Source organism: Lipophrys pholis (genome assembly GCF_963383615.2).
Source record: "Lipophrys pholis genome assembly, chromosome: 20".
Taxonomy (NCBI): Eukaryota; Metazoa; Chordata; class Actinopteri; order Blenniiformes; family Blenniidae; genus Lipophrys; species Lipophrys pholis.
The window spans coordinates 3,889,894-3,914,695 of NC_137648.1; the positions used below are offsets into that span (position 1 = coordinate 3,889,894).

At 43.5% G+C, this 24,802-nt stretch overlaps 1 protein-coding gene across 1 annotated transcript in view; it reads right to left on the reverse strand.

Moving 5' to 3' along the window:
* The window catches only part of drosha (drosha ribonuclease III), a 130,701-nt gene that overhangs the window by 57,072 nt on the left and 48,827 nt on the right, over positions 1-24,802 (reverse strand). Inside the window, exons 18-22 of the mRNA XM_080489084.1 lie at positions 21,856-21,994; positions 21,296-21,356; positions 20,923-20,982; positions 15,625-15,724; positions 11,279-11,381 (exon numbers count right to left, since the gene is read on the reverse strand). Of these exons, the coding sequence (XP_080345210.1) occupies positions 11,279-11,381; positions 15,625-15,724; positions 20,923-20,982; positions 21,296-21,356; positions 21,856-21,994 (463 nt within the window). The remainder of the gene's footprint in view (positions 1-11,278; positions 11,382-15,624; positions 15,725-20,922; positions 20,983-21,295; positions 21,357-21,855; positions 21,995-24,802) is intronic.

Here is a 24,802-nt window from a genome sequence, read left to right on the forward strand (position 1 = left end):
TCCTGACTTATTGCAGGAGCTATTCTGCCAGGGGTCTCTTTTCTTTTTCATTACAAATTTTATTTACATTATTACATAGAAAGTCACATACACACGCACAATCACACAGGACAAACCGTGAAGCTCACTGTGAAACCAAACAACACATATCTGTCAAAAGAACACATAAAACCAAAAACACTACATAACTATGGGATCATCCAAAAATCTAAAACCAGTAACGACAACAATAACAATAATCATTATTATTACATTATCCATTATTATTGATATTACAATCATTTTTAATTGCTGATCACAAATAGTTGATAAAAAATTCATTCTTGTGTAAACAAAAAACACTTTTCACTACTTTTGAAAACATCTTTTGTTCTTTTCTGACAACAAAAATCCAGGTAATGCATTCCAGGCAACCAAGGCACTGTAATAAACAGCTCGCTGCATTTGATTAGTTTGACAGCACGGTAGTGCACACCTTGTTTTAATCGTCTGGCGTGTAGCATAATATAAAAACAGCATATAGCATATATTTAAATTCTGTATAATTTTAGGTATTTTTGTAACAATAACATTTCTAATAAATGTTACTAGGAAGTACTTCAATCTACATTTGACTGTTAAGCAGGCCAAACTATTATGCATTGACCTCACATTGGTTCTATATGGGAAACCCAAAACAATTTGTGCCGCTTTGTTTTGAGATACTGATAATTTGTGTAAGCTAGTAGTAGCAGAAGTAGTAGTAGTACCAGTAGTAGCAGCAATTGTAATAAAATAGTTATAGTTATTATAGCAGTAATAGTACAGTCATAGTGGTAGTACAAGCAGTCAAAGTTGTCGTATCAAATGTAATAGAACAGTAGTAGTAGTAGTTACCAATTAGAAAGAGCAGCTCAACAACTATTGTGATGAGTAATGGACTCCGATTTCAAAACTGTTTCTAGTTGTTGAGTATATGAATTGACTTTTTCAGGTCAATTTGAGACAGAATTAGTTTGACACTGGACAAAAAACTAGGCTAAAGAACGACTGGATGACTTTTGAAGTTTGGAGGTTCCACTCATGAATAAAAGTAACACCAATGGTAGAAGCTGTGGGTTTGAGGTCCGAGGACAGTTTACCAACGCCAGGGTGAATGTCCATCCGTCCAAATAGAAAGATTTCTGACTTAATTCAAAATAAATAGCATTCTTCCCATTTTGGAGAGTCTGTGGTAGAACACATAAGACACATTCCACAGATTTATAGTAACTGTGACAAATGCGTGATGTTCCACCAGCGCATAACTGGTGTAAAAAGAATTTCTAGCAATTCCGAGGCAATTTCAGACTTCTCTCCTAATGGAAAACTTAAAATTAATTGAACTCTGCAATGAGTTATAATTGCTTTATTAAAAGTAGGAGTGCATTTTTATTGCTTTTTGACGGCAAAATGACCTCGGGCTTCCTGTGCAGATCCACCTCCCTTTTGCCGGAGAGCAGAAGGAGGAGGCAGAGGAGGAGGAGAGGACTGCATTGGCACACTGCGATGGAAGTGGCGAAGGTCACGTAAAGTACAGACCACAATTGCAAGCCTGCGCCGCACGCTCAGGTGTGAATAGGCCTGACAAGCGCGTGCGAGCGCACACGTACCGAGTTATGCACGTCATGGTCGAACCCATTCAGGGACGTCGTGGACAAACATGTAATGTCCTCTTTGTCCGTCGCCTACACAATACGTGACGACTTTTTCTGCACAGATGTCCGCTCAATCTGACGGGAGGAAAACACACGTGTGGGAACGGCAACACACAGACAGACAAAAGACAGAGGACAAAGGAGACAATTTGATAGAAGATTGGCCCCAAAATGAGGAGAGCTGCCGTCACAGCGAGCAGAGAACAAGAGAAGTATTCCAAATTTCCCTCTCTATGGGGATCATACGCAGCTCCTCCAGTTTGCCCGGCTCCTACAGTCAGCTTCTTTTCACAGGTTGCCTCTGCTTTAGTTGTTTTGCTCCTCTACCGTTTCTGCTAAAATCAGTGGCACTATCACGGTGCCTTTAAGCTGCATACAACTTCCGACCATCACACTTAGGGTGGCTCATTCAATTTAGAAAGCAATAACCACCTGGCAAATTGGGTATACAATCGTGCAGCGGTTTTTATTATGTGCATAAATGAGCCGGCGGAAATGGGGCGCGGTGCGGTCGCCGGTCTAAATGCGCAAACTGCTTTTCATGGAGCGACATGGAAAACATATGAGGGATTCATCACCTGGGGAGGCGAAACGGCTTTCAGATGGCTAACAGGCCATTTGCACACGCGCGGACGGCCAAGATGCGGCCCTACATAACCGACACCATAAAGAAACACAAACAAAAGCATCCTCGTACAGAGGCAAACACAAACACTCGATCTGCCTTTCATAGCCTTCCATTCTAAGCAGAACGGGTAAATTACTGCCAGGCATCGCTCAAATGTTCGTAAAATTTGATTAAGCTTGACAACTGTCTCGCACAGCAGCCACTTGGGCGAGGAACGGGCTCTCTTTCAGTTAGGGGCCCTTTAATAATGTCAAAGTCAGGATGTGTGGTGGAATAACGCGTCGTTTGTGAATTTATGAACAGCTTTAACCATTTTTCAAACACATGACTATGTTTGTCGGCTTCCACTTTTCTTACAAATAACTTTTACTGAGAAAAGCTGCGGAATTCTTTTCAATACAGTGATAACCACTTCACCAGTGTGACACACCATGAAAGGCCATCCATATATATATATATTTTTTTTTAGGTGCTCTATCCCTCCTATCCTTACTGAATCTTCTGCTAAAGGCAGGAAATACTCTGGATAAGTCGCCAGTTCATTAAGAAGGTTGTTGCTACCTTTTTTTCTTCCCCTTTCAGCCTCTACAGTTTGCTTCTGTAGAAAGCAACAGACCCCCTCTTCAATCTCTGATTTACCATTTAGTCAGGAGAACCACATTGAGATTAAGAATCTCTGATACAAATGTGTCCTGAGGAGCTGGGGGGGCCGAGGGTCTTGCTCAGGGACCCCCATTGCATGTTTTTTGGAACTCTGAAGTACATGACAGTGAAGTCAAATGCAACCATCCGTTTTCTGCCCTACATAGTGCCTTATTCTAGGTTCCTTTGACGTGTGCAAATCTATTTTTGAAAACCTAATGGCAGGCAAAGCTTCAGGCCCCCCATGATCCTTGGCAACCACTCATGAGGGGGTTCCAGAACCCAGGAAACCACTGGTGTTGAGGAAGTGACAACAGGATTGTATAACCAAATAAAATGAGTAGTGGTGGGGCATTAATTTATTTTTGAGATAATTTGGAGGTAGAAATGATGAAATATCAAGGATTTTGGACAGTCTTACCACTTTCCAATAACTCTATCCTCTATACAGCTATGATGTAAAGAGAGAACATGTAAACTTGACTGTGGAATCAATCCTGGGATGTTGTCAATGTTAGGCAAGCGTGCTACCAACTACACTACCACGTGGCACATGATTCTAGTTTAAGTCTTGAAAAAGTATACAGCAGTTCCTAAAGATTGAAAATGTCAGTTTGTCAGCTTTTTCACAAGCTTTATCTGTAATAGAACCAAAAATGGATGTTTTCTGCTCCGAACATGACTGTAACTAACTAAGCCAGATAATTAAAATGGGGTTAGTGATGCTCAGTTTGTAAAGTGGGCTCCTTCCAGTTCCGAATGTTGGCAGTTCGATGTCCTAACAATCTGTTCATGAGTCAAAACACTGTAAAGTTCCTTCTGATGAACATTTTGCATGATCATGTGTTCTGCATTGGAATTTCTGAAGTGGTATTAAAGCAGCAAATTCGCTGTATTTGAAAGGTTTATTTCTGCTTTTGCTACAGTGACCATGAAGATCTCCGGCGCCCCCTAGGGGCTGCACACCACAATCTCTAATCTGATGACCCTTTTATAACATAAGAAATCCAGCTGTGTGGTAAAATAATAGAAGCAGTTTGTACATTTTGGAAGCCACCAACCACCTGCAGTGCTTAGGACCATTTGAACTGTTAACGGTTTTCAGTTATGACCAGTAAATCAAGAGCCTTCGTCGAGTCTCCAAACACAGCAAGCCACTAAAGCCCTTGCAGATGTGCATCAGTATAAAAGCCCTCTGTAATCTTGGCGTGACGGGGCGAGCGCCTCGTTGAGGCTGACCGCACCAGGCTCAGGAGACGGGTGCAGCTCCTTACAGGATGTTTTCCACTAAGCATCATCAGAGATTTGTGGTTTTCACCATAATGGAGACCCTCGCTTCTTCAACATTGCTACACAGCAGATGTTCCCCCTGGAGACCAGCTGTGGGAGGGTAAGAACTCCTTCTTCAGACCCTACGTTTTGAATGTCTTTCAACTGTCGCTCATAGCACATTCATGTGTGTGAGTGGTGAGGCTGAGGGGAGTGGGTGGGGCCGCAAGGCAGCTTTCCTCATGTTCTGATGACACAGCAGATCTGGTAAGTTCCAATAAAGGAAGGCTCTCAAAGTGGGTGAAATCCAAAGTTTGTGATTAGAAAACTTCTACCAAGACTGTGGTGGTAAGCAGAGGGAAGCCACAAGGGCTTTAAAAAGGTATTAAAAAATCTCAAAGCAACACCTTTTGGTGTCAATCAAAGAGCCTGTGGATGAAGAAACCAAGATATGCTGTTAAATCGAGAGAGAGCGCTCTTCACAAACGGGCTGCCCATGCAAAAAGTGTGCCCCTAAGCAATCCAATCAAATGCGCAACTCGCCGCGATCATTAAACGGAGATCTGTGCTTCGCAGTGCAGCCCATCAGCCTGCAAAGTTGCTGCTGATGCCCTGAATATACACGACCAACCACAGCCAACTCAACTGGCAATTACATGGTAGCATCTCTCTCTGCAGCTCATCTTGCAGTAACATCATGCCCGGGCCAAATCACTCTGCAGGCTCAGAGCTCCGGCATATTCAACCCACTGAGCTGTCGACCCTGCCAGGGAAGCAGAATGCAGGAGGCCGACAACCGAGATAAACCTGCAGAGAATACATGTGGGAAATTACACAAAGGACACGGCAATGCACGAGCCCCAATGAAACCTCAAAACAGAACAGCAATTCTGACCCTCGACATTTTATTGAATTTTTGTTTTAATGAATACCTGATTACATGTACTGGGTTGATAGGTGACACACAATTCTAACTAGTTTTTAAAATTTCATAATGTGGTGCAATGAACCATTTTATTATTCGGTATACAAAACCTGCAGTGCACAAAAGGAAAAAAAAACTGAACCAGCTAGGTGGGCAGGTACTGTCAGTAAGCAGGTACGTGGGTACAGTTGGTATAATGATACGGATGAATCTAGTGAAGGTAGGGAAAGAAGTACTGTACACAGATGGTTACTGTAGGTTGGTATATAAGAACGTAGTGACTGTAGGTAAGTACTATAGGAGAGTAGGTGGGTAGTGTTGGTAGGTAATGTAAATATTGTTGAAAGGTACGTACTTTAGTGGATTACAAAAGAAGGTAATGACAGTAGGTGTATAGGTCCTGTAGAGAGGTACTGTAGAGAGGTAGGTGTTCAGGTAGGTACTGTAGGTAGGTAAATAAGTATTGCACACTTTTTAATACTTTAGGTTGGTATATAGGTATGTAGGTACGATAGGCAAATAAGGTGGGTAGTGTTGGTAGGTACTGTAAATATTGCAAAAATGTACGTAGGTTAGGTAAGTAGGTCCAGCAGGGGAGTAGTTAGGTATGTATTGCAGATAGATACTGTCAACATGTAGGTAGTTAGGTACTATAAGCAAGTGGGTCAGTACATCGGGAGGTTCTGGAAATAGCCAGGTACAGTAGACAGATAAGTAGTATAAAGAGCTGCTAGGTACTGTAGGTATGTTGGTAAGTTGATATGAAATGTAGACAATTAGGTTGGGAGGTATGTAGGTCTGTAATGTCGGGTGGTATTGTATGTAGGTAGGTACATAGTTAGTGGTAGGTACTGTAGGGGAGTAGTTAGGTAGGTATGTATTGCATGGAGGCACTGCAAAGATGGTAGCTAATTAACGTAGATATTGGGTAGGTAGATTATTAGGTCTTGAAGGTAGGCAGGTAAAGTAGGTAGATAAGTAGTATAGATAGTGCTATGTACTCCTGGAAGGTAAGTACTGTAGGATAGATATTGTAGGTAGGTAGGGAATTCATTTGGTATGTTGGATGGTAGGTAAAGCAGGTTGGTGGGTACTGGGTAGGTACTACAGAAAGGAAGATACTTTCATAAATTTACATAGGACCGTTTGAGTTGTGACAAATGGAGCCATAAATCCAGTCTATTAAATGACGTGCAAAATGTGAAAAATCCCAACATGGAGAACGACTGCAATTTTTCAAAATTAAAGCCACTTCCATTTCTCCATCGCATGTTGGAAAATGCAGCAAAGTGTAGCTTTTGAGAACGACTTACCGTTTTGCCGAGTGAATATTCATTAGCACCAGATTCATACTGGGGGATGAGTTGATAGAAAATAAAAAAAACATATATTAAGTTGTTAATAATATGTGCATTAAATGCTAAGCTAATTTCGCATCATCTTACTGGTCTGGCCAATGATTAGATGAGATGGGGCTGGATGTTGACCCTAAACTGAGATAAGTGCCACACTACTGTTCTGGAGGTTTTTTTGGCAAAATGAGCTCATGTGGAATATGATTTCTTAGTTTTATTAAATTACTTTTGTTTCTCCTAATACATCCTGTTAGATTTGTCTTCCCTTCCTTCCATCCGACTGGCAGGGTTGTATCATCAATAAAACACAAGTTACAAATAACAAGTCTGATAACATCCGATAATGTCATCTTTTAGTCGTGGCTAAAGGTCCTGCAAATTAGTTTTTGGGACTGTATTTGCCATTTTGATGAATGATTACCCCAAATGTTTTATTCATTGCACCTTGAAATCTTTGCCTTGAGGATTTGTTCCAGCAGCTAAATGAAGCCGGGCAGTTTTCTAACTTTGCAATGAACCCAGAACAAGAAACTCTCCGAGTGCCAACCCCGACCTGACGAATTAGACGATTCACCATGGAAATTTGATGCAGGTCAAACAGAACGCGGCGTACCGACTCCTGAGTTCTTCCTCCACTACCGTGCGGGCAGAGTATCAGTCATGGCCAGAGAAGGCCGGCCGGCCGGCCCCCAAATGAATCTCCACATCTGTCACAGGTTTAATTCAGACAGCCATGCCGAATGTACAGTGTTATGTTTGGGAATAGAATTCCAATGTCTGTGAGCTTTCAGTGACCAATAAAAAGCCAGAGTCAGGGGCATATGAAACACCAGCGGGCTGACAGTCACATTAATAACCTGGAATGAATTATTCAAAAACACTCAGGCTCTAATCCATCAAATAATATATTAAGCCGCTCCCTCTCCACTCAATGGGGACTGAAGCAGGAGACGGACACGGAAAAGCAACGCGAGAAAATAATCAAATAAAACCAACAAAAACATGAAAATAGAATTTCGGCAACACAGAACACTCGAGTGAAACATCTTAATTTTTCAGAAAATGAGCGAGGAAAAAAAAAAAAAAAAAAAACGAGAAAAGAAAAGAAAAAAGTAGAAGGAAGGAGGGAGGGAGGGAGGGAGGGAGGGAGGTGTTCGGAGTGAGAAACCAACTTCACTACTGCTGCTACCATTCGCAGCAATTAACAAAGGCAGCGGTACTCACTCAAATGAATACACCGGGCGCATTGTGTATGAATCTGATATTCAGCAAGTGAGAGATAATCCTTTCTCTCCGTTCTTTTAATAGGAAGAGCTTAGAGAGGGAGGCCTCACAAAGGTTCACCATCTGTATCCCCCATGGCTGCTGGCAGCGTATAATCCACAGATCAACTGTACAAGGAAATTAGGGCCATAAAAACAGAGAGGGGGCCTCTTTTCTTCTCCTCTCCATTCTTTTCAAACAGTTCAGTAGGAAGGAAGCGACGTGGCTTATCGGCAGAGAGGACCTGAGAGGGAAACGGCAGGGCAACAGGCGGCTGCAGTTTTTCTATGAATAAGCGGAGGGAGAAAGTGGTTTTCTAAAGACGAGGGGGGGGGGGGGGGGGAGAGGGAAAAAGTGGGCAAGAAGGGTGAGAGAGGAAGGAGGAGGTGGTGGAGAATAGGAGGTGCGCAGGCCAAAAGAGCCCAAATGAGAATGGCCCACTCCGGCAGAAGTTAATGACAGGGGATCAGAAAAGCAAGATTTCCATTCAACACTTTGAATTATTCAAGGTTGCGGGGCACCCATTTGCATTGCAGATGTCTTTGCTTTCCCTCTCTCTCTCTCTCTCTCCCTTCATCCTCCCTCTCTTTCTGGAGCGAGAGAGAATGGCCCTGCCTCGGGGTTAGGAGATAGACACATTCTCCAGCTCGGCGCGGGGAAAAGCTCTTGCCCATGCAAAGCAGGAGATTATCTGCCATTTTCAACACAGAGCAGGTTCAACGGTCAGTGTGGCAGAGAAACAAATAAAACAAAGGTCAGAAAACACGCACCGTAAGCCGGGAGAAGCTATCTGCCAGGGCCTCGGAAATATTACGAGCATGTCATATTCCATCATAGCTGCTCAGAAAGAGAGCGGGAGAACGGGGGTGGTGGAAGAGGGTCCATTTGGATTCCATGCATGTTGCACGCTGGAGGGAGGAAAAGTGGTGAAAACGATGGTGACTGCAGACAACACGTCCGTTGTTGCCTGATGCTTTTGGGAAACGGTTTTGGCGTCTTTGTCACACAAAAGCGGCGTGCGCGGAGGATTAAGTGACAGCACGTGCCAGCGAGAGAGAGAGAGAGAGAGAGAGAGAGAGTCGGAGGGCTGGAGGGTGAAGATGAGGCGGGAGGAGGAGGAAGGAAAGAGATGACAGTGACAGCATGACTCATCATCTGCATGGCACATCTTTCACCTAATAACACCCAAACTCGAGATCACAGAGAGGCAGAAGATGGAGGGACGAGAGGAGGAGGGTGGAGACAGATAGACTGCTCTACAAGAAGGTCTTAAAGGAGGCGTTTGAGCTAAAAAAAAAAAAAAAAAAACACACACACACTGAAATGAAGATGACAAAAGGCTGGGTGAAAGACGAGAGGGAAACATCACACAGCCTTCTGCCATGCAAGTGACTTTGAAAGGATTTGATTGGTGTGTGTGAGTGTGTGTGTGTACATATATAATCATTTGCGCATTTGTATACACGTTTTTGTGCGTGCGCCCACAGGTTTTCATTTGTGTATGCACATATGTATTTGTGTGTATTTGTGTGTGTGTGTGTGTGTGTGTGTGTGTGTGTGTGTGTGTGTGTGTGTGTGTGTGTGTGTGTGTGTGTGTGTGTGTGTGTGTGTGTGTGTGTGTGTGTGTGTTGTTTGCAGGGTCGTGGCTCCGGATGTGCTCGGCAATGAGGCGGCGGCAGCCACGGGACAGAAAAGATTATGACTTTGTCTCTGCCGATAATGAACCTGTACAAGTATGAGGGGGCCCGGGGCCAATGGTGTGTGTGTGTGTGTGTGTGTGTGTGTGTGTGTGTGTGTGTGTGTGTGTGTGTGTGTGTGTGTGTGTGTGTGTGTGTGTGTGTGTGTGTGTGTGTGTGTGTGTGTGTTCCAGTCAGCACTTTCCCACTGCTTCTTTAGCTGTGTTATTTTTCTAGATGCAAGGGGGGAGGCGTGGTGGTGGAGGGATGATCGAAACGAGGAGGGACTCTTTAAAGCCACCCACTTTCTGTATCTATCATCGAGGGAACGCAGAGATGGGCCCAACTGGTTCAATCAAGATGGCGATAAGATGAAGAAAGCTGCCGACTCTGCAGCTCTCCGGGAGCGAGGCTCGGCTTAGCGCTGCCTGCAGGGCCGGGTGAAGAGCGGTGGGGGCGGGGGGTACCGAGGAGGGTGCGGGAGGGGTCCCAACCAGATGCTCCTAACCACTGCACAAACTCAATCAGCAGGCCGAGTGTGAGGAAAAAAGAAAAGGAAGGTGTCCAGCCAAGAGGTCAAATCACATCTCTGGGGATCAATAAGGCTGCGTAATGCTTCCGGGACCTAATGGAGGAGCCGCTGACACACACAGCCTGAATCACAGCAGGAGCACACTCCATGTGCATGTGAAGGAGTTTATACGTAAAAGCATCTTTTGTTCATGAACATTTGATTCTTTCTAACTGCAGAATCTCCAGTGTGGTTGGAAATAAAGAGAGATTTCTCAGATTGTATCTAAAAAACAATCATTTTGTATTGAACTGGTAGAAAAAGCGGGAGTGTAACGTGACGGTTGAAGTGATGTTCTATTTTACAGGGATAAAAACAGACAAACAGCCGAAAGCCCCAAATTAACAACCTTTCGCCCAAAAAAGCTGAACATATTTAACTTTTTTCAGTGTTTATGATTTTCTTTATGCATGTTTAAATGTGTAAAAATGTGTGTGTGTGTGTGTGTGTGTATGTTTGCATATGTATTTGAGTTTATGCGTGCATGTGTAGTTGTGTGTGTTTGATTATGTCGATATGAATTTGTAAAGGCGTGCGATTGTGTAAGTGGATTTCCATACATGTATTTATGAGTCTGTGAGTGCACATATGTATTTGTGTGTGTGTATTATATGCCAAGACATATTCCTTAGTGTGTGTTTGTGTGTGTTTGTACATGTACAGTGTATTCATAGAAGCATTTGTAAATATATGTGGAAGTGTGTGTCATTTTTGATGCATCTGTACCGTATGAAAGTATATTTGAGTATTATTACATATGCATACGATATATTTTTCCTTTCTTACTCTCGTTCCTCATGTCCAATTTATTTTTTTCTCTTCACTCACATCACCTTCTCGTCGGCCATCTTGTCCCTTGCTTTATTCCTCACAGTCTACACACTATCACGTCAAGCCCCCCGTTGTTCCTCTGTCTTCCGTCTCTGAACCACCAAACCCTGAATATTTTCTCGTTTTGATGTGCAAAACTAATAAATAAATCAAAATAAATAAATCCGCGAGCTGATACAAAGTCCAGCAAAGCAGTCAAAATGCATTAATAAACCCCCTATTAATTTTTTTGTGTTCTGTTATTCCAAGAGTGGAGAGACAGAAAGAGAGAAGGGTATTTGTTTTCCGAATATGTAAATCCCCCCCCCCCCCCCCCCCCATTTTTTTTTTAGGGAATAGATTTCCATATTTAGTTCACTCCAAATGTATTCTCCCTTTTTCTTTGCTGCTCTCCTGCATAACCATCATCTCCGCCTGCATCTCGGTCCCCGGGGAGCCTCACCGATAAGAGCCTCAAAGCAGTTGGCCATGGCGTGTCGCAAGTCCGACTCCCGGCACAGATCGGGCCCGTGAGCGTAGAGCATGAAGCGATCCAGCTCCAGTTTCTGTAAGAGAAATAAAAAAGACAAACACATTCATATCGGCACACAGCCGCTGACACCTCAGTAATAGCCACTTGAAAAAGTAATAGGATTTTTTTCGTCTTCTTTTTTTCTTTATTCGGGAAGGTATTACGCGTTCTTTATCCTCTCTGTGGAAAACCTGAATTAACCCTTTATAGGACGCTCACTGGATTATGTGTAAATCTGAAATTTAACCTCCAAGATGTTGTTGAAGAATGTTTCTACACTTCAAAACTGAGAATAAGTATAAATACAGACTATTACTATTATTTCCAGATATACAGTCGTATCTGGGCATGTTGGTATAAAAGCAAATGTTTAGTGACTGAGGTGTAGAAAAAGGGGGTCGTATCGAATAATCTTTGTGTCTCCCTTTTCATACTTTTGGTGTGCCGTGTCGTATGAGTGAGTTTAAATAAACTACACCTTTGAGGATATTCATACCTGAACCGTCTATAAATGTATGTATGTTTCACAATTTCTTCTTGAAAAAAAAAAATGTCTAAATCGGCTTAAATCACTCCTCAAGATTACTTACACATTATTGTCCCACATTGCAAAGTGTTCATTAGACAGAAAGTATACTAAACATGACTGATGCCCCATTTAAAAGAAAAACTTTTTCTAGTGGGAATGGAAAACTTTAGTTGCATTTCGGGTGCCTGTAAAGACAACTTTGCTCGGCGCCAAGGTGGAACTTTTTGAAAACGTGCCACATTCATCTCAATGCAAACGGGGACAATTAAACTTTAGGAAAACGCTCCGAGTCAACCTCGGTGGAAACGGGGAAAAAGTGACTTTAAAAATGTTCCGACTCCGTGGGAACTGGGAAAACTTAACGTTTCTGAAATGCCGCTGCTGCACCATGATCGTAGTGAATTGTTCTGCACGTGCGTGCATGCGTGCGTGCACGCATGCTATTATAACAAATAAAAACGATTCCTGTTGCCTTAATATAGCGTTGTCATTTCAGAAAAAACACAGCTACGTTGCAAAATATGATCAGTTGCATAATAAAGGTGTAAAATAAAAGATAAAACGAGACTAAAACCAACTTGAGGGAAAGGAAAAAGGATTGCATGCCCTCGCTGGAAAAGGCTTTCCGCCATGGCACCAACAGATGTGCTCATGTGTTGTCCAGCTGTGGCATGATGGACTTAGCCAGTACAGGAAGGGGCTGCACGCACGCACGCACGCACGCACGCACGCACGCACGCACGCACGCACGCACGCACGCACTAATCCTAAGATAAAATGTTGACCTTCATTCTCTCTGAAAAGTGGCTTTTACAATGGCACGAATCAACTCTGCGAACGAGTCGAGTCGCATCATCTGCTAATATTTTCACTATAAACTTACTCTGAGCTTCAGATTGTGACTCACTGGGCCTCATGAAGCCACACACTCTTCCTATTTATGTACCAGGCGGAGAGATGTGGTGATTTTCTTGTCACTTGCGTGGGAGACGCCCCTGAAACACGCTGCAGGTGCAGGTGTGGCGTCGTGAGCAGGAGGCAGAAACACCAACGCCAAATAGCACCAGTTTTAAAAGAACCACTTTAAAATGTTTTATGATTTTGTAAAAAACCAACTCATTATTTATGTTCCTATATGTTGTCCAGTTTCTCTGAAACACCTGAAGGAGCAGGAATTAGGAAGAGATGATGAGGTCGCACAAGGGGAGGGAGGAAGAAAAAGAAATCCAAGAGCAGGAAGAAAAAGGGATGAAGAAAGTCGGAAAATGAGAAAAAAAGACGAAGAGCAAGAATGAAGAAGGGAGGAAAAACAATAAGGAGGAACAGATGGAAGAGAGAAAGAAAAGAGTAGTATGAAAAAGATGATGAGGAAGGGAAGACGTCAAAGAGGGAGAAGAAGAAAAAGACAAAGATGAAGAAAGAAGTACAGTGAGCCCCGTGAGGTTCCAGTCATGTTGTTCTCTCGGTTTCAGCTTCATCTCTATAAAACCTATTTTATTCACCTTCATTTTTTTTTTTTTTTTTAATTGAATCCCTCTTTTACCTCCTCAATCAGCTTTACGTCATCGAGTGACTTATACAGCTTGTCCATTGTTGCAGCGTAATTACCCGCTGGGATCATTTAAGTGCTCTCTTCGCCCATCTTTTGGCAGTTTTTCTTTCTGATGTTGCGTTTCCTGCGTGTTTTTATGTGCTTTTAACGGCGAGAATGTTTGAACCCGGGTTAAATCTTTGAACTGCGGGTGAGCCGTGAACAACGGCTGATAAGGGCCTGTGAAACCGCCGGTGCGGGTTGGTAAAGATTTTCGAATAAACTTGAGAGATAAAGTCACGAGATGGAAATATAGTTACGGTTTGAAATGAGACAGTGAAGCTGGAAAGGCGAATGAACTTTCATCAATCCATCCAATCCATCGTCTATATCCACTTTCTCCAGCTTGAGGTTGGAGGAAGCTTGAGTCGATCACAATTTAATGCCAATTTCAGCCCAGATTAACGTGTCAAGTGAAACTGCATCATTTCTGCGCTTTCATGCCAGGAAACGTTGAAAACTACAAGAAACTTGTAGTACTAAATTAGAGCCAGAATACAGGACATATAATAATATGGCAGTATGTACGGTTGTAAAAAGTCGGGAAATTCTCAATTCCAAGTTGCTCGATGTTTTGTTTTGTGTCGTTCAGAACTGTTGTATTCTCATACTTCTAATGAGGGCCCCACTTAGGGGAGGTTTCAATTGTAAACACAACATTTTGCATTTCCAAATCATAAAAGTTTTGTGTTTACATGGGAATGTTTTGAAAACTATGTCAGTTTACAGGGAAACGACAAACACGGTAAACAATCAAGTTATTATTTCTTATTGTTATTACGGGTGATTATAAAAGTACCAAGTCCCAGAAGAATATGAACTGAGAGCCATGACACTCTGGGGGCAAATGTTTCCGTTTTCAGTGGTTCCGAGCACCACTGTCACGTAAACAGACACCTGTAACACAATCAAAGTTTTCCATTTTCCCTTAAAAACACAGCGAAAAATCGGCCAGAGTCATTGTCCAAGTTGCTGAAATCCTTTTCTGTTTCTTTGATGGCAAAATGTTCTGCTTGATAAACTCCACTCATGAACAAATGCCACATCGAGGGTAGTATTCACGGTCATAATGTTATGGCTAACTAGCGTATTAGAACAGCAGCAAAAAAAAAAGAAAAAACCCAAAACCAAGACGTCCAATCTGCATGGATTGCATTTAATGTCAGTAAGTTGTTGTGATGCGTGGTTCACTCAAACTTTCTGCAACTATTTCTCTGAGCCAAGCCAAAAGTAGCTGGAGTTGACTTCACTGGCAGCGCACTACAGACGAATACCCCACGAATAACAGTCAGGGTGCTATTTAATTATGGCTGATAACTGTTGGTGGTATCCCTCCCTCCGTGATTGCGCACACAAATTAAAATCACAATTCATAAATACTCCAAACTCAGAGGGAACCCGTTCTGACTTTTAAGCCTCGCGAGTGAAGTGGCGGATTGTGCCGTTGCTCGCTGAAGATATATATATTTTTTTGAAAGATAATTGCGAGTGTTCTTGAGCAGACGGCTTTAGAGGAGCCTGGTAAACAACTTGGCAAACGTGGAACGCTGTATCACACTCACTTTACCGCGAGCGGCAAATTGAAACAAGCCAAACTGCTGCACAGCACTAATGCAGATTCGGGCGGCTGCATCTTTGTATTCAGCGGGGAGCGACATGAAAGATTGAAGTTTTTAATTGCTTTCTCCACATCACGGGACGATTATTGTTGTGCTCTTTACAAACGTGCCAGTTGAGTGTGGCTCGGCTCTCCGACGCTGCCAGCCAGAGAGGGGTAGGGGGAGGAGAGAGGGGGGTCGGGGGGGTTGCAGGCCCTGCGATAACAGGAACTGGAGAGTGTTTGAGGAAGACCTCTAGGGGCCCCACTGGGACCCGAGCCCCACTTGTGTACTCCTCCAAAACAACAACCTTTTAACTCCAATTACAAACCTGAGGGGGCAAAGGAAAGGGTAAGGATGGCAGCGAGACAGAATTACTCTGCTCCCCTGTGCCTGCTTACAAAGAAGCAGAGTCATACGGGCAAGACGGGAAACAATAAGACTCTCTCTCGAACACGTCTGCCCGTCACGTCGGAAGACCTTCCACCACTTTGACCTGAGGAGGAAACTCTTGCTTCATGAGATGGGGGGGGGGGGGGGGGGGGGGGGGGGGTTATACCTTGGCCAGCATGGCGAGGTGCTGGTTCTGTACGATTGCTGTCCTGTAGGTGGCCAGGCCGCCCTCCTCCAAACTGGGGAAGAGGTAGTACAGGTGGACGCTGTGGACGGAGAAAATCAAAGGAAAGATTAGGAAACAAGTTTCCGGATAGTTTACGGAAATGTTTTGCTTTTTTCCAACTCACCACCGTTTCTCAGACGATTTGTATCATTAAGCGCAAATTCTGCACTTTTACTTAGTGATTCGTCCCCCAACTTGTATAAGCTTTAGGCCCAGTTTACACGACAATGCTTTCAAGCGAAGATGCGAAAGCTTTTTGAAAACGGCTCCCCACTGTTTCATTATTATTACTTAGTGCTGACTCAGGTGTGTCACACCATGTCACCACCTGACATTTCTTGCAAGGATGCTTTTTAAGGGTGACTATGACAAAGTATGACTGGTCAAATAAAAAAACAAAAAAAAACACCTTCTTCTGGTCCTCTTCTGAAATATTCTTTCAACCTCAAAAGAAACACCACATGAAGCTTCACAAGCTTGATAACAAATCTGTATTTCTTAGTGACTGGTTTCTGGATAGAGCTGGATTTAATGGGATGACATTCTTGGTGCACATGAATCAGATCACAGAGTTCATGTTCACAACTAAATAAATGTCATACAAGAGAAATCCAGATCATTCCAAGTGGCTAAATATTTTAATAATGCTGCCTCGTCCCGACTCTTTTCAACTCACTAAATTCATTTTCCAGAGATTTCTAGTCCTTCCAGGTCAGTGCTGGAACCCCCGAGATGACCGCGGACGCTTCAGTGGTTCCACAGCTGGGTTCCAGCAGAGCAAGTTCCATTTTCATTACGGTCCGTCGCCGGCCAAACCGTGGTGTGTCATTTGATTTCATTTGAGTTAAAACAGGCCATTTAATTCAGTCCTTTCTAATCAATCCAAAGAGAGGAAAGCAGGTGGCGTTCTGTTTTTTTTAGTTTTTTTTACCCAAATTCACCAGAGGGTCCATTTGTCAGGCTATTGTGATCTCAGTGTGGAAACAAAACACTTGGAATTAATAAAAAACCACTTAGTGTAATGGAAAAATAATTACACTGGTGACACTTGGGTTTGCTAGCAAAAGTGCCAGTCAAACGCAAACTGCCTGACAGTGCCGAGAAGCATTTTTCTTTTTTTTTTATGCACAGAAAATAAAGTTTGTAGAGGGTTGAATTAGTTCAGCCTGTGAACATGCGTTTCCAGACTGCAGCTGACTGTGCAGGGCATCCAGAGGTCATTAAGAGGGCATAAAAACTGCAACCGTGGAGCTCAGAGCCTACCTTTCTGTCTTTTTAACGTGTCTCCATCCTCCGCTACTAGTCCAGCCTTTCCTGCCATTCACCTCTCATAATTATTACTAATTTAATAACATACCTGAGCTCGAATAATGCTGATGAAATATTTACTTTTCCAGAAGAAAGATCACAACTCTTGCACACACTCTTAGTTTTTTTACATCATCTGCTGACCCATGCGAAATAGAGAGAGAGAGAGAGAAAAAAAAAAGAAGAAGTTCAACACTAAAACACCCACTCCCTTTTCCCGTGTATTGGGGCTATTCAAGTGCGCAAAATATTCTGTTGGCTGGACAGCAGAGATGCTGATCGCCGCGGAAGGGCAGCGCGCGCTGGAGGTGCACCAAGCAACTTGGCTGGATCTGCTGTACCCATTTAACTGGACAAGAGGCTGATAAATAATTCAGAGGGCCAGAGAGCGTAGGCCAAGCATGTCTCTTCAGACACTAACAATCAAAGGAGGAAGAGAGGGAGGAAGGAGGGGAAAGTGGCAAAAAACATGCCCAGAGATATCCAGAGAAACAGAGGCTAACCGTCGCCTGTTATACCGCTGCTCTTTGCTGCATTACGGAGCCGGCGCAGTGTCCTGTGTATCCCAGTGTCAGCTCCTATTAAGCTTTAATCCCCTTTCCTGAGTCTTTGCTGTAGTGGAAGTGTTAGCATCGAAGGGTACAAATTAAATTTCGGTGGCAGAAGTTGTGTCGCAGTACGAATAGAAGTCAGATATAAATCGACTCTTTACTTTCTGCAACCTGCACGTAAAGTCAGGTGTGAAAGTAAGTGCATCTCAGGGATAATGTGGTGGTTGTGTCCCGTTTTCTGGGCCATTGAACATGAAACTAACGCCGGGAGGAAAGTTGACATTTTCACCCGAATTCTTCTCTGGGGCAGGGCGTTTAACATGTTAATTCAAATGGTTTAATTCCAGGAAGTGTTCCTGAAAAAGCCGCTTTAAGGCCGTGTTTGCACGACAACCTTTTTTGAAGTGAGAACAGAAGACCTTTGTTGCGTGTTGGGTTTGAATTTACACGACAATGGTGCTTGGCGTCACTGAAAACAACTTCTTGAAACGCTCTACGGCTGCAGGAAATATTTCTCCTGCACATGCGCGAGGAGATGGACAATAACAACAATGGCTGTCTCCAGAGTGTCATGACTCCCAGTCCATATTCTCTTTGGACTTGGTAGTTTTATATTTGAGGGTCACCCGTAAAATAATGGTACAGTAGGTGAATTAAATTGTATTTAATTGTACTAATAATACTCATTACGTATCATTTCCATAATATGGATACATAACTCTACATTAAACATTCTGTAGATATGTCAAAAATTGGGGCACAGTTGGTCATCGGTATAGTGTTAGGATTGGAAGCTCTCGCTATTGTGGCTCAGTTAGTAAACCGTGTCCACGCACAATCGTGAGGTTGGTGATTTGATCCCTCATCTCGACTTGTCCATGTGTTGAAGTGTCTGTAGGCAAGAAGCACAACCCAACATGGCGAGCATGTTGCTTCCAATGTGTGGGTGAACGAACAACGTAGAGGGCTTTGGGACTGCTGGAAGGATGAAGATGCATCATATAGGTAAAAATTATTAACCAATTACCATTTATTTCGAATCCCTCCACTGGCAAATGATGCTGGTGGGGAAAACTGAAGCCACCATTTGTCCTCACAATAATCACCACTACTGTGGATCCCTGACCAAGTCCCCTAATCCACCGAATGTCCCCCGGGGTTGCAGAGTGGCTACCCAATGCTCAATCAGTACGGGTAAAAAGCAGAGGACAAATGTCACTGTGGCGTATGTGACAAATAAGGGAATTTCTTCTAAAAGAAATGTACAATGTGAGAGAGTGCTTCTGCCTCATCTCCACGATAACTTGAACTTTCAATACCTGGCAGTTCGTCAATACTACCGTTCCCCCTGGTGGCACATTGGATTAACTCATGACCTTGAGTGTGGGAGGACTGGGTCCAATCCTGGGTGTATCTGAAGTAAAAACTAGTAAAGTGAAAATTGTAATAACTTCCTGTGATATGAGTAGACAATGTGTGTTTTTGATGGGAGGGACGGCAACTCGAGCACAATTTATTTCCTGGTAGCTTTTGAATTTCCTAGCGATTGTAAATGATCCAGGAGTTGTGGTTAGAATCTATAGACAGAATTAGAATGTAAGCGTTTTAAAAGAAGCAACAACAGGTGCATGGGGAAAAACTAAATATCTGTCACACCTCAACTGAGGTGAAAATGAGGTGAGAATAGCGAGCGACAGGTGGAATTCCTATTTAAACCTTTGACATTTAGGCTCTGCTATTCTCATTGCAGCTCAAGTGTGTGCTGCCATCATGCCGAGATCTAAAGAGCTCTCTGAGACCTTCACAAGAAAGGTTGCAGATGCCTCTGAGCCTGGCGAGGGATTGAAGGAGATCCCCGAGTGATCTGACATGAATTATTCCACTGTGAAGAAAATTATCGGAAAAAGGTGGAGATTGCAAGTGGTTGCCGATTTGTTCAGGACTGAAAGTTCCTGTACATTCTGCTGAGATCAGGGTTAAACAGAAGGGCTGCAGGCCTTCCCAACTGACACCGGGAGGACGTCTAGAACAACTTGGACACGTCAGTTCGAAGGCATGTATTTGGATTGAAGGAAGCCAGAGAAAAAGCGAAATATCCACAGGATGAAGGTGCAAATTAGGATGTGCTGACTGGTAGGAACGGGAAACGTTTTAGCATTGAACTGCACCACTGTGATTTCAAGCGTGAAATCAAGGAAAAAACATGGGTGGACTTTTGAGAGAGAAGGTGGATGACAAAAAAAAAAAACATTAAGAAGAGGAGTGTGAAGAAGGTGATGAAGAAGAATAATGAGGGCACAAAAAGTAGGAGAGTAAAGAAAACCACAAAGAAGAAGTAGATGAAGATTCACGAGAAGAGTAGTAGAAGGGAGTGAAGACCAAGAAGAAGGAAACGATTAAGAAATAGTATAGGAAAAAGTTTAAATATAAGGGTTAAGAAAAAGAGGAGGAAGAGGAATAAAAATGAAAGGAAGAAGACAGCAGAGAAGATGACAAAACCAACACAGAGATGACAAAGATGATGATGAAGAAGAAGAAAGCTAAGAACACAAGCAAGAAGGAAAAGAAAAAGAACAAGAAGCAGAACATGGAGAAGAAGCACATGAAGATGATGGAAAAAGAACATGAAAAAGAAGAAACAGATGATGAAAAACACAAAAAAGAAGAAGAATACTGCACTTCACTTTCAAACACAGAGGGTCACAATAAAACAGAAGAACCTTGAAAGAAACCTGAAAACCCGACGGGTACATCAGTGAACGCAGCTCCAACTGGCAGCAGATTGCTTTCTTCTTCTCCTCCACATATTTTGTCGTATCAATTTCCACCGAGAAGGAGGCGGCGGCGGCATCTCAGCGAGCAGGTAGGTGGGCAGCCACCTTGCTCGGCAGTGTGTGTGTGTGTGTGTGTGTGTGTGTGTGTGTGTGTGTGTGTGTGTGTGTGTGTGTGAAAGAGAGAGTAATAATAGCTCCATATAATTAGTGCTGTGCTTAGGTAAGTGCCGGGCAGCAGCGTCCGCACTCACCTGGGAGTCAATAACACAGTCAGCATTCCAGACAGCAATTCCAGACAGCTAATTGCAAGTTGTCATGGAGAATTTCAGGCTGTTAAAATGGGGGGGGGGGGGGGGGGGGGGTAACGAGCAGGGGGGGGGTCCCACATCCTAGTTTCAATTACCAGTAAATCACCGTCTTGAATGAGTGAGAGTACGCGGAGAAGAGAGTGGTCGTGACAGACGGGGATAGACAATGAGAGAAGAGGGGAGAGGTGGAGGAGAGAGACGTGGAGAGACAGAGGAGGAAAAAGGCCGACGGTGTTGTAGTCGGCTTCAATTAGCGCTCACGTCTATCAAGAGAGGCGCGGGCGCTTCGTTTCTCACCTGGTGAGGAACTCCACGACGGCATCGCCCAGGAACTCCAGTCGCTCGTTGTGATTGATCCTGCGGGTGGAGGAGGTGGGAGGAGGAGAGAGGGAGGAGACAAGCACACTGAGGAGACACCGTCAAACACACTTGTGTATATTTGCATCAAGTCGCTCACCTGAAAGTAACCGGCATTCAATAAAAGGCAGGCCGTCGCCCTTAAAAATCAGCTCATTCCATTTCCCCCTGAGATATCCCTTCTTCTCTCACAGCTAAAGTTAATTTTCTTGCCAGCAGGCCTGCCGGGTGTATTAATCACAGGACTCGTCCCTTTGATTGCCCCTGTGGTCAGTGATAGCGGGGGCAGATATGTGGCCCGCGGGCTGCCTACCTGGAAGGGGATGGGTCGTCTTGGCCCAGGCGAGACATGATGTTAATCAATGTGTTGATTCCTGGAAGGAAAATGAAAAGATGCCCCAGAGCGGGCAGTTTAGGGAGCACAGTCCAAGCAAATGGCTTGACACAGGGGACGAGTTCCATTGAAAAATAAGTGAAAAATCTGGGCAAGTGACAACCTGCAACAAGAAACCTCAAATAATATCATGCACGCACGCAGTACAACAGTTTTGCTTTCATTTTGAAGGGTGAAGCATTATTTTCTCACTGCACACAGCTCAATCTTGTTACTCATCTTACAAGTCTAGAGATTAATTCCCTATTATCAGGCAAAAAAAAAGCAAGAAAGTACAAGAACTTTATTGATAAAGAGCAAAAACGGCACCTAACAAAACCACACTAGTACACTACGCAAAAACTTCCTGTCACAGTGATATTATAAGAAGAAAGTAGAGGTGTGTAATGGTGATTTCCTCACCTCAAACCATTTATTGAAACAAAAGCTATCCCATAATAAAAAAAATATTAATAAAAAGAGAGAGAGAAGTGACCAACCTTTCTTCCTCATGTACATGTGGTGGACCTTCCGGTCTCCATATTTGGGCTGCCGGATGCCGCAGTTGGACAGCGAGTTGCGCGCGTGATCGGGATTCATGCCGAAGTTGAGGTGGTGACTGGGATGGGTCATGGCCAGCTGGAAACCAGGGAATAAGCAGAATAAAAACTTAACAAAAGTTAGGACTTTTTAAACCTTTTTGTCTTGTTTTTTTTTTTTTTTCTCAAGAAACCCAGGTGTCTCTGCAGAGTTTGGAGAAAGTCAGTTGATGGCGGTGAAGGAACCAGAGTGTAAATTCACTCCTGTCCCTCGTGCTGCATTTCCTCAGCCCCTGGGGGGGGGGGGGGATTTCTGAAAGTACCTAAACTATAGTGGCGGAGTTTGCAACAGTGACTGAAAGACAAACTCTGCTGCTCCTACAAATTTTGTCCAACAATCTCTCATAACACTTCTAAAAACTGTATTACAGGAAAACAAACTGGTTACAAAAGTCAATGTCTTTTATTTTTAAAAAAAACAACACACATTCTCAGTACAAATTTGTCCTGAATCACCACTCGTGACACACTTCTGATGATTCACAGGCAGGAAAATGAATCAAACCATCCATTTGACTTCTATAGCACTTTATCCTGTTCAGGGTCGCGGGGTGCTGGAGCCTTACTCACTACGGGTAATTTCAGATATTAGGATAATATAACCTGAAATCGGATTTGCTATTGCTGGTTGGACGTTTTCCCCAAAACTGGGGGCGTTACAAAGCATTGAGTTCCACCTATAACGCCTTTAAACTACATTTAGGTTCAAACAAACCGATGCAAAAGGAACGAAGGAGCCTTTGATTCTGCTTCACAGATGGCACAACGGGAGACATCGCCGGGGCTGTTTATCAGTTCTGTAAACAGCAAATGTGATATTAGCATTTCTAAGAGAGCCGAAATGGAGCTCACCTTTCAGTTAATCATTGAATTATAAGATTAGGATGGAGTAACTTGAGCAAATTACATGTTACTCCTCTTTTATGCAAACTTGTTTATAAAACAGCGTCTTGTGTTTGTGCCATTTTCTTTCGTTCCACCTCTTCACATCTGCTCTCCGACATCCATTCAAACGCTGAAATAAAAGCCGGTAAATTCCACCGGCGGTCTACATAAACCAATTCTCGCAGCTCTCAAGATGCAGTCGCGACAAGGAGGCTTTTAGCTGCTCGTGAAAACCGACCAGCCATAACATTACAACCACTGCGAGATAATGTAAACAACATTGATTCTCTCTTTAAGGAGGCGCCTGTTCGTGACTGGGATACTCGAGGCAGTCTGTGAACATTTTGTCCTCAAATTTGACGTTGAGAAATGGACAAGTGGGAGGATCTGAGCGGGTTTGACAACAACTGGGTCAGGGCTGGTCAAAAACTCCACATTTCATGGGGCGTTTCCGGGCAGGGGTGGACAGTATCCATCAGAAGTGATCCAAGAAAGAAAAAGAGGTGAACCGATGACATGGCACATTGATGTAGGTGTGAAGTTGCAAAGTTTGTTGTGCATAACTCCATACGCAATCGAGCCGGGGAGGAAATGCGTTGCCTGGAACCACCTCCGAGCAGCATCTGCGTTGACGCTACATGCACCTCCAGAAGTTTCTATCTATGCATTTGGCGCGGCACATTCCGCGAGGGTGAGCACGACCGATCGTTCTACACCCCAAGCATTATGACGGTGAACTACTTCACAACAAAAAGGGACTGCATAGATGCTGCACACGGCCCTATGCACACTGTAGATGCAACAGTCTACAGAGGCCTTAAGGCTGCTCCTTTCTCTTCCTTCGCCTTACGCACCTGAGTGGAGTTTGCTTTCATCTAGATGAGTGGCTAAAGTTTGAAGGAAGTGGAAGCGACAGACACACCTGGACCGAGTGAGGTTTGACCTCTTTTGTTAGACATGATTTGAACCCTGAATTTTGGCTAATGTGGATTTGAGTTGTAGGTAGCCGATAGTTCTGATTTCTTTTTTTTTTGGGACAGATAGTTAGTCGAAAGTGCAAGAGTCCTCCAGCTCATTGTTGGGTTGGCCTCCTCTCCACTTTTTTTTTATTTTCCCTCCAGTTGGCGGGTACCTACAATCCTTTTCAATTCATTTAAGTGTGTATGGATTTTTTAATTCATTAGTTTAGGTGCAATAAAGCTGGGCTCTTTTGTTAAAGATTGAATTGCGTGTGGTGCCCCATTCTTAAGTTATAGTCCCTTTTGAGTACAGCCATATTAATTTATTTTAATGGGTGCCCATGCTGACTCCTATCCACAACCCAAAGCACCAACAATGGACGTGTGAGTGACACTGGGCCATGAAGCAATCGAACAAAGTAGTCTGGTCTGATGGATTTTTTAAAAATTTTCTTTTAATCCAGGTGTGCGAGGGAATACACGGAACCAGAATGCGTATCAGAAAGACGCCGGTGGAGGCAGTGTGACGTTTCGGCCAATGTTCTGTAATGCCATCAATGTGGATGTTATATTGAATGTAGACCCTTTCATGGAAGCAATATTCCATGTTGGGCTCTTTTAACAGGATAATTCTCCCTCACACGTGACAAAAATGGCTCAACATCGGTTTGAAGTGAACTTCCAGAACATGCTGCAAATATTCTGCTGCCAGATATCATAGTGAGGGATGTTCTGGATGAACACATCTAACTGCACTATTTGACAACCTCCAGGACTACAAGGATCTGCTGCTAACATTTTGAGACCAGATACCACAGCACGGTTCCGAAAATCCAGAAGAGTCCACGTATAAACGGAACAAAACAGTGGAACTATTAACAATACTAGGCCAGTGCTTATAATGCTATGGCTGATCGGTGTAGTTTCAGGTTATGAGGGGCCAGTAAAGGAGTGGAAGCTAAATTTAATTGACGCCACCAGTCACGATTAAACAATAGTAGAAG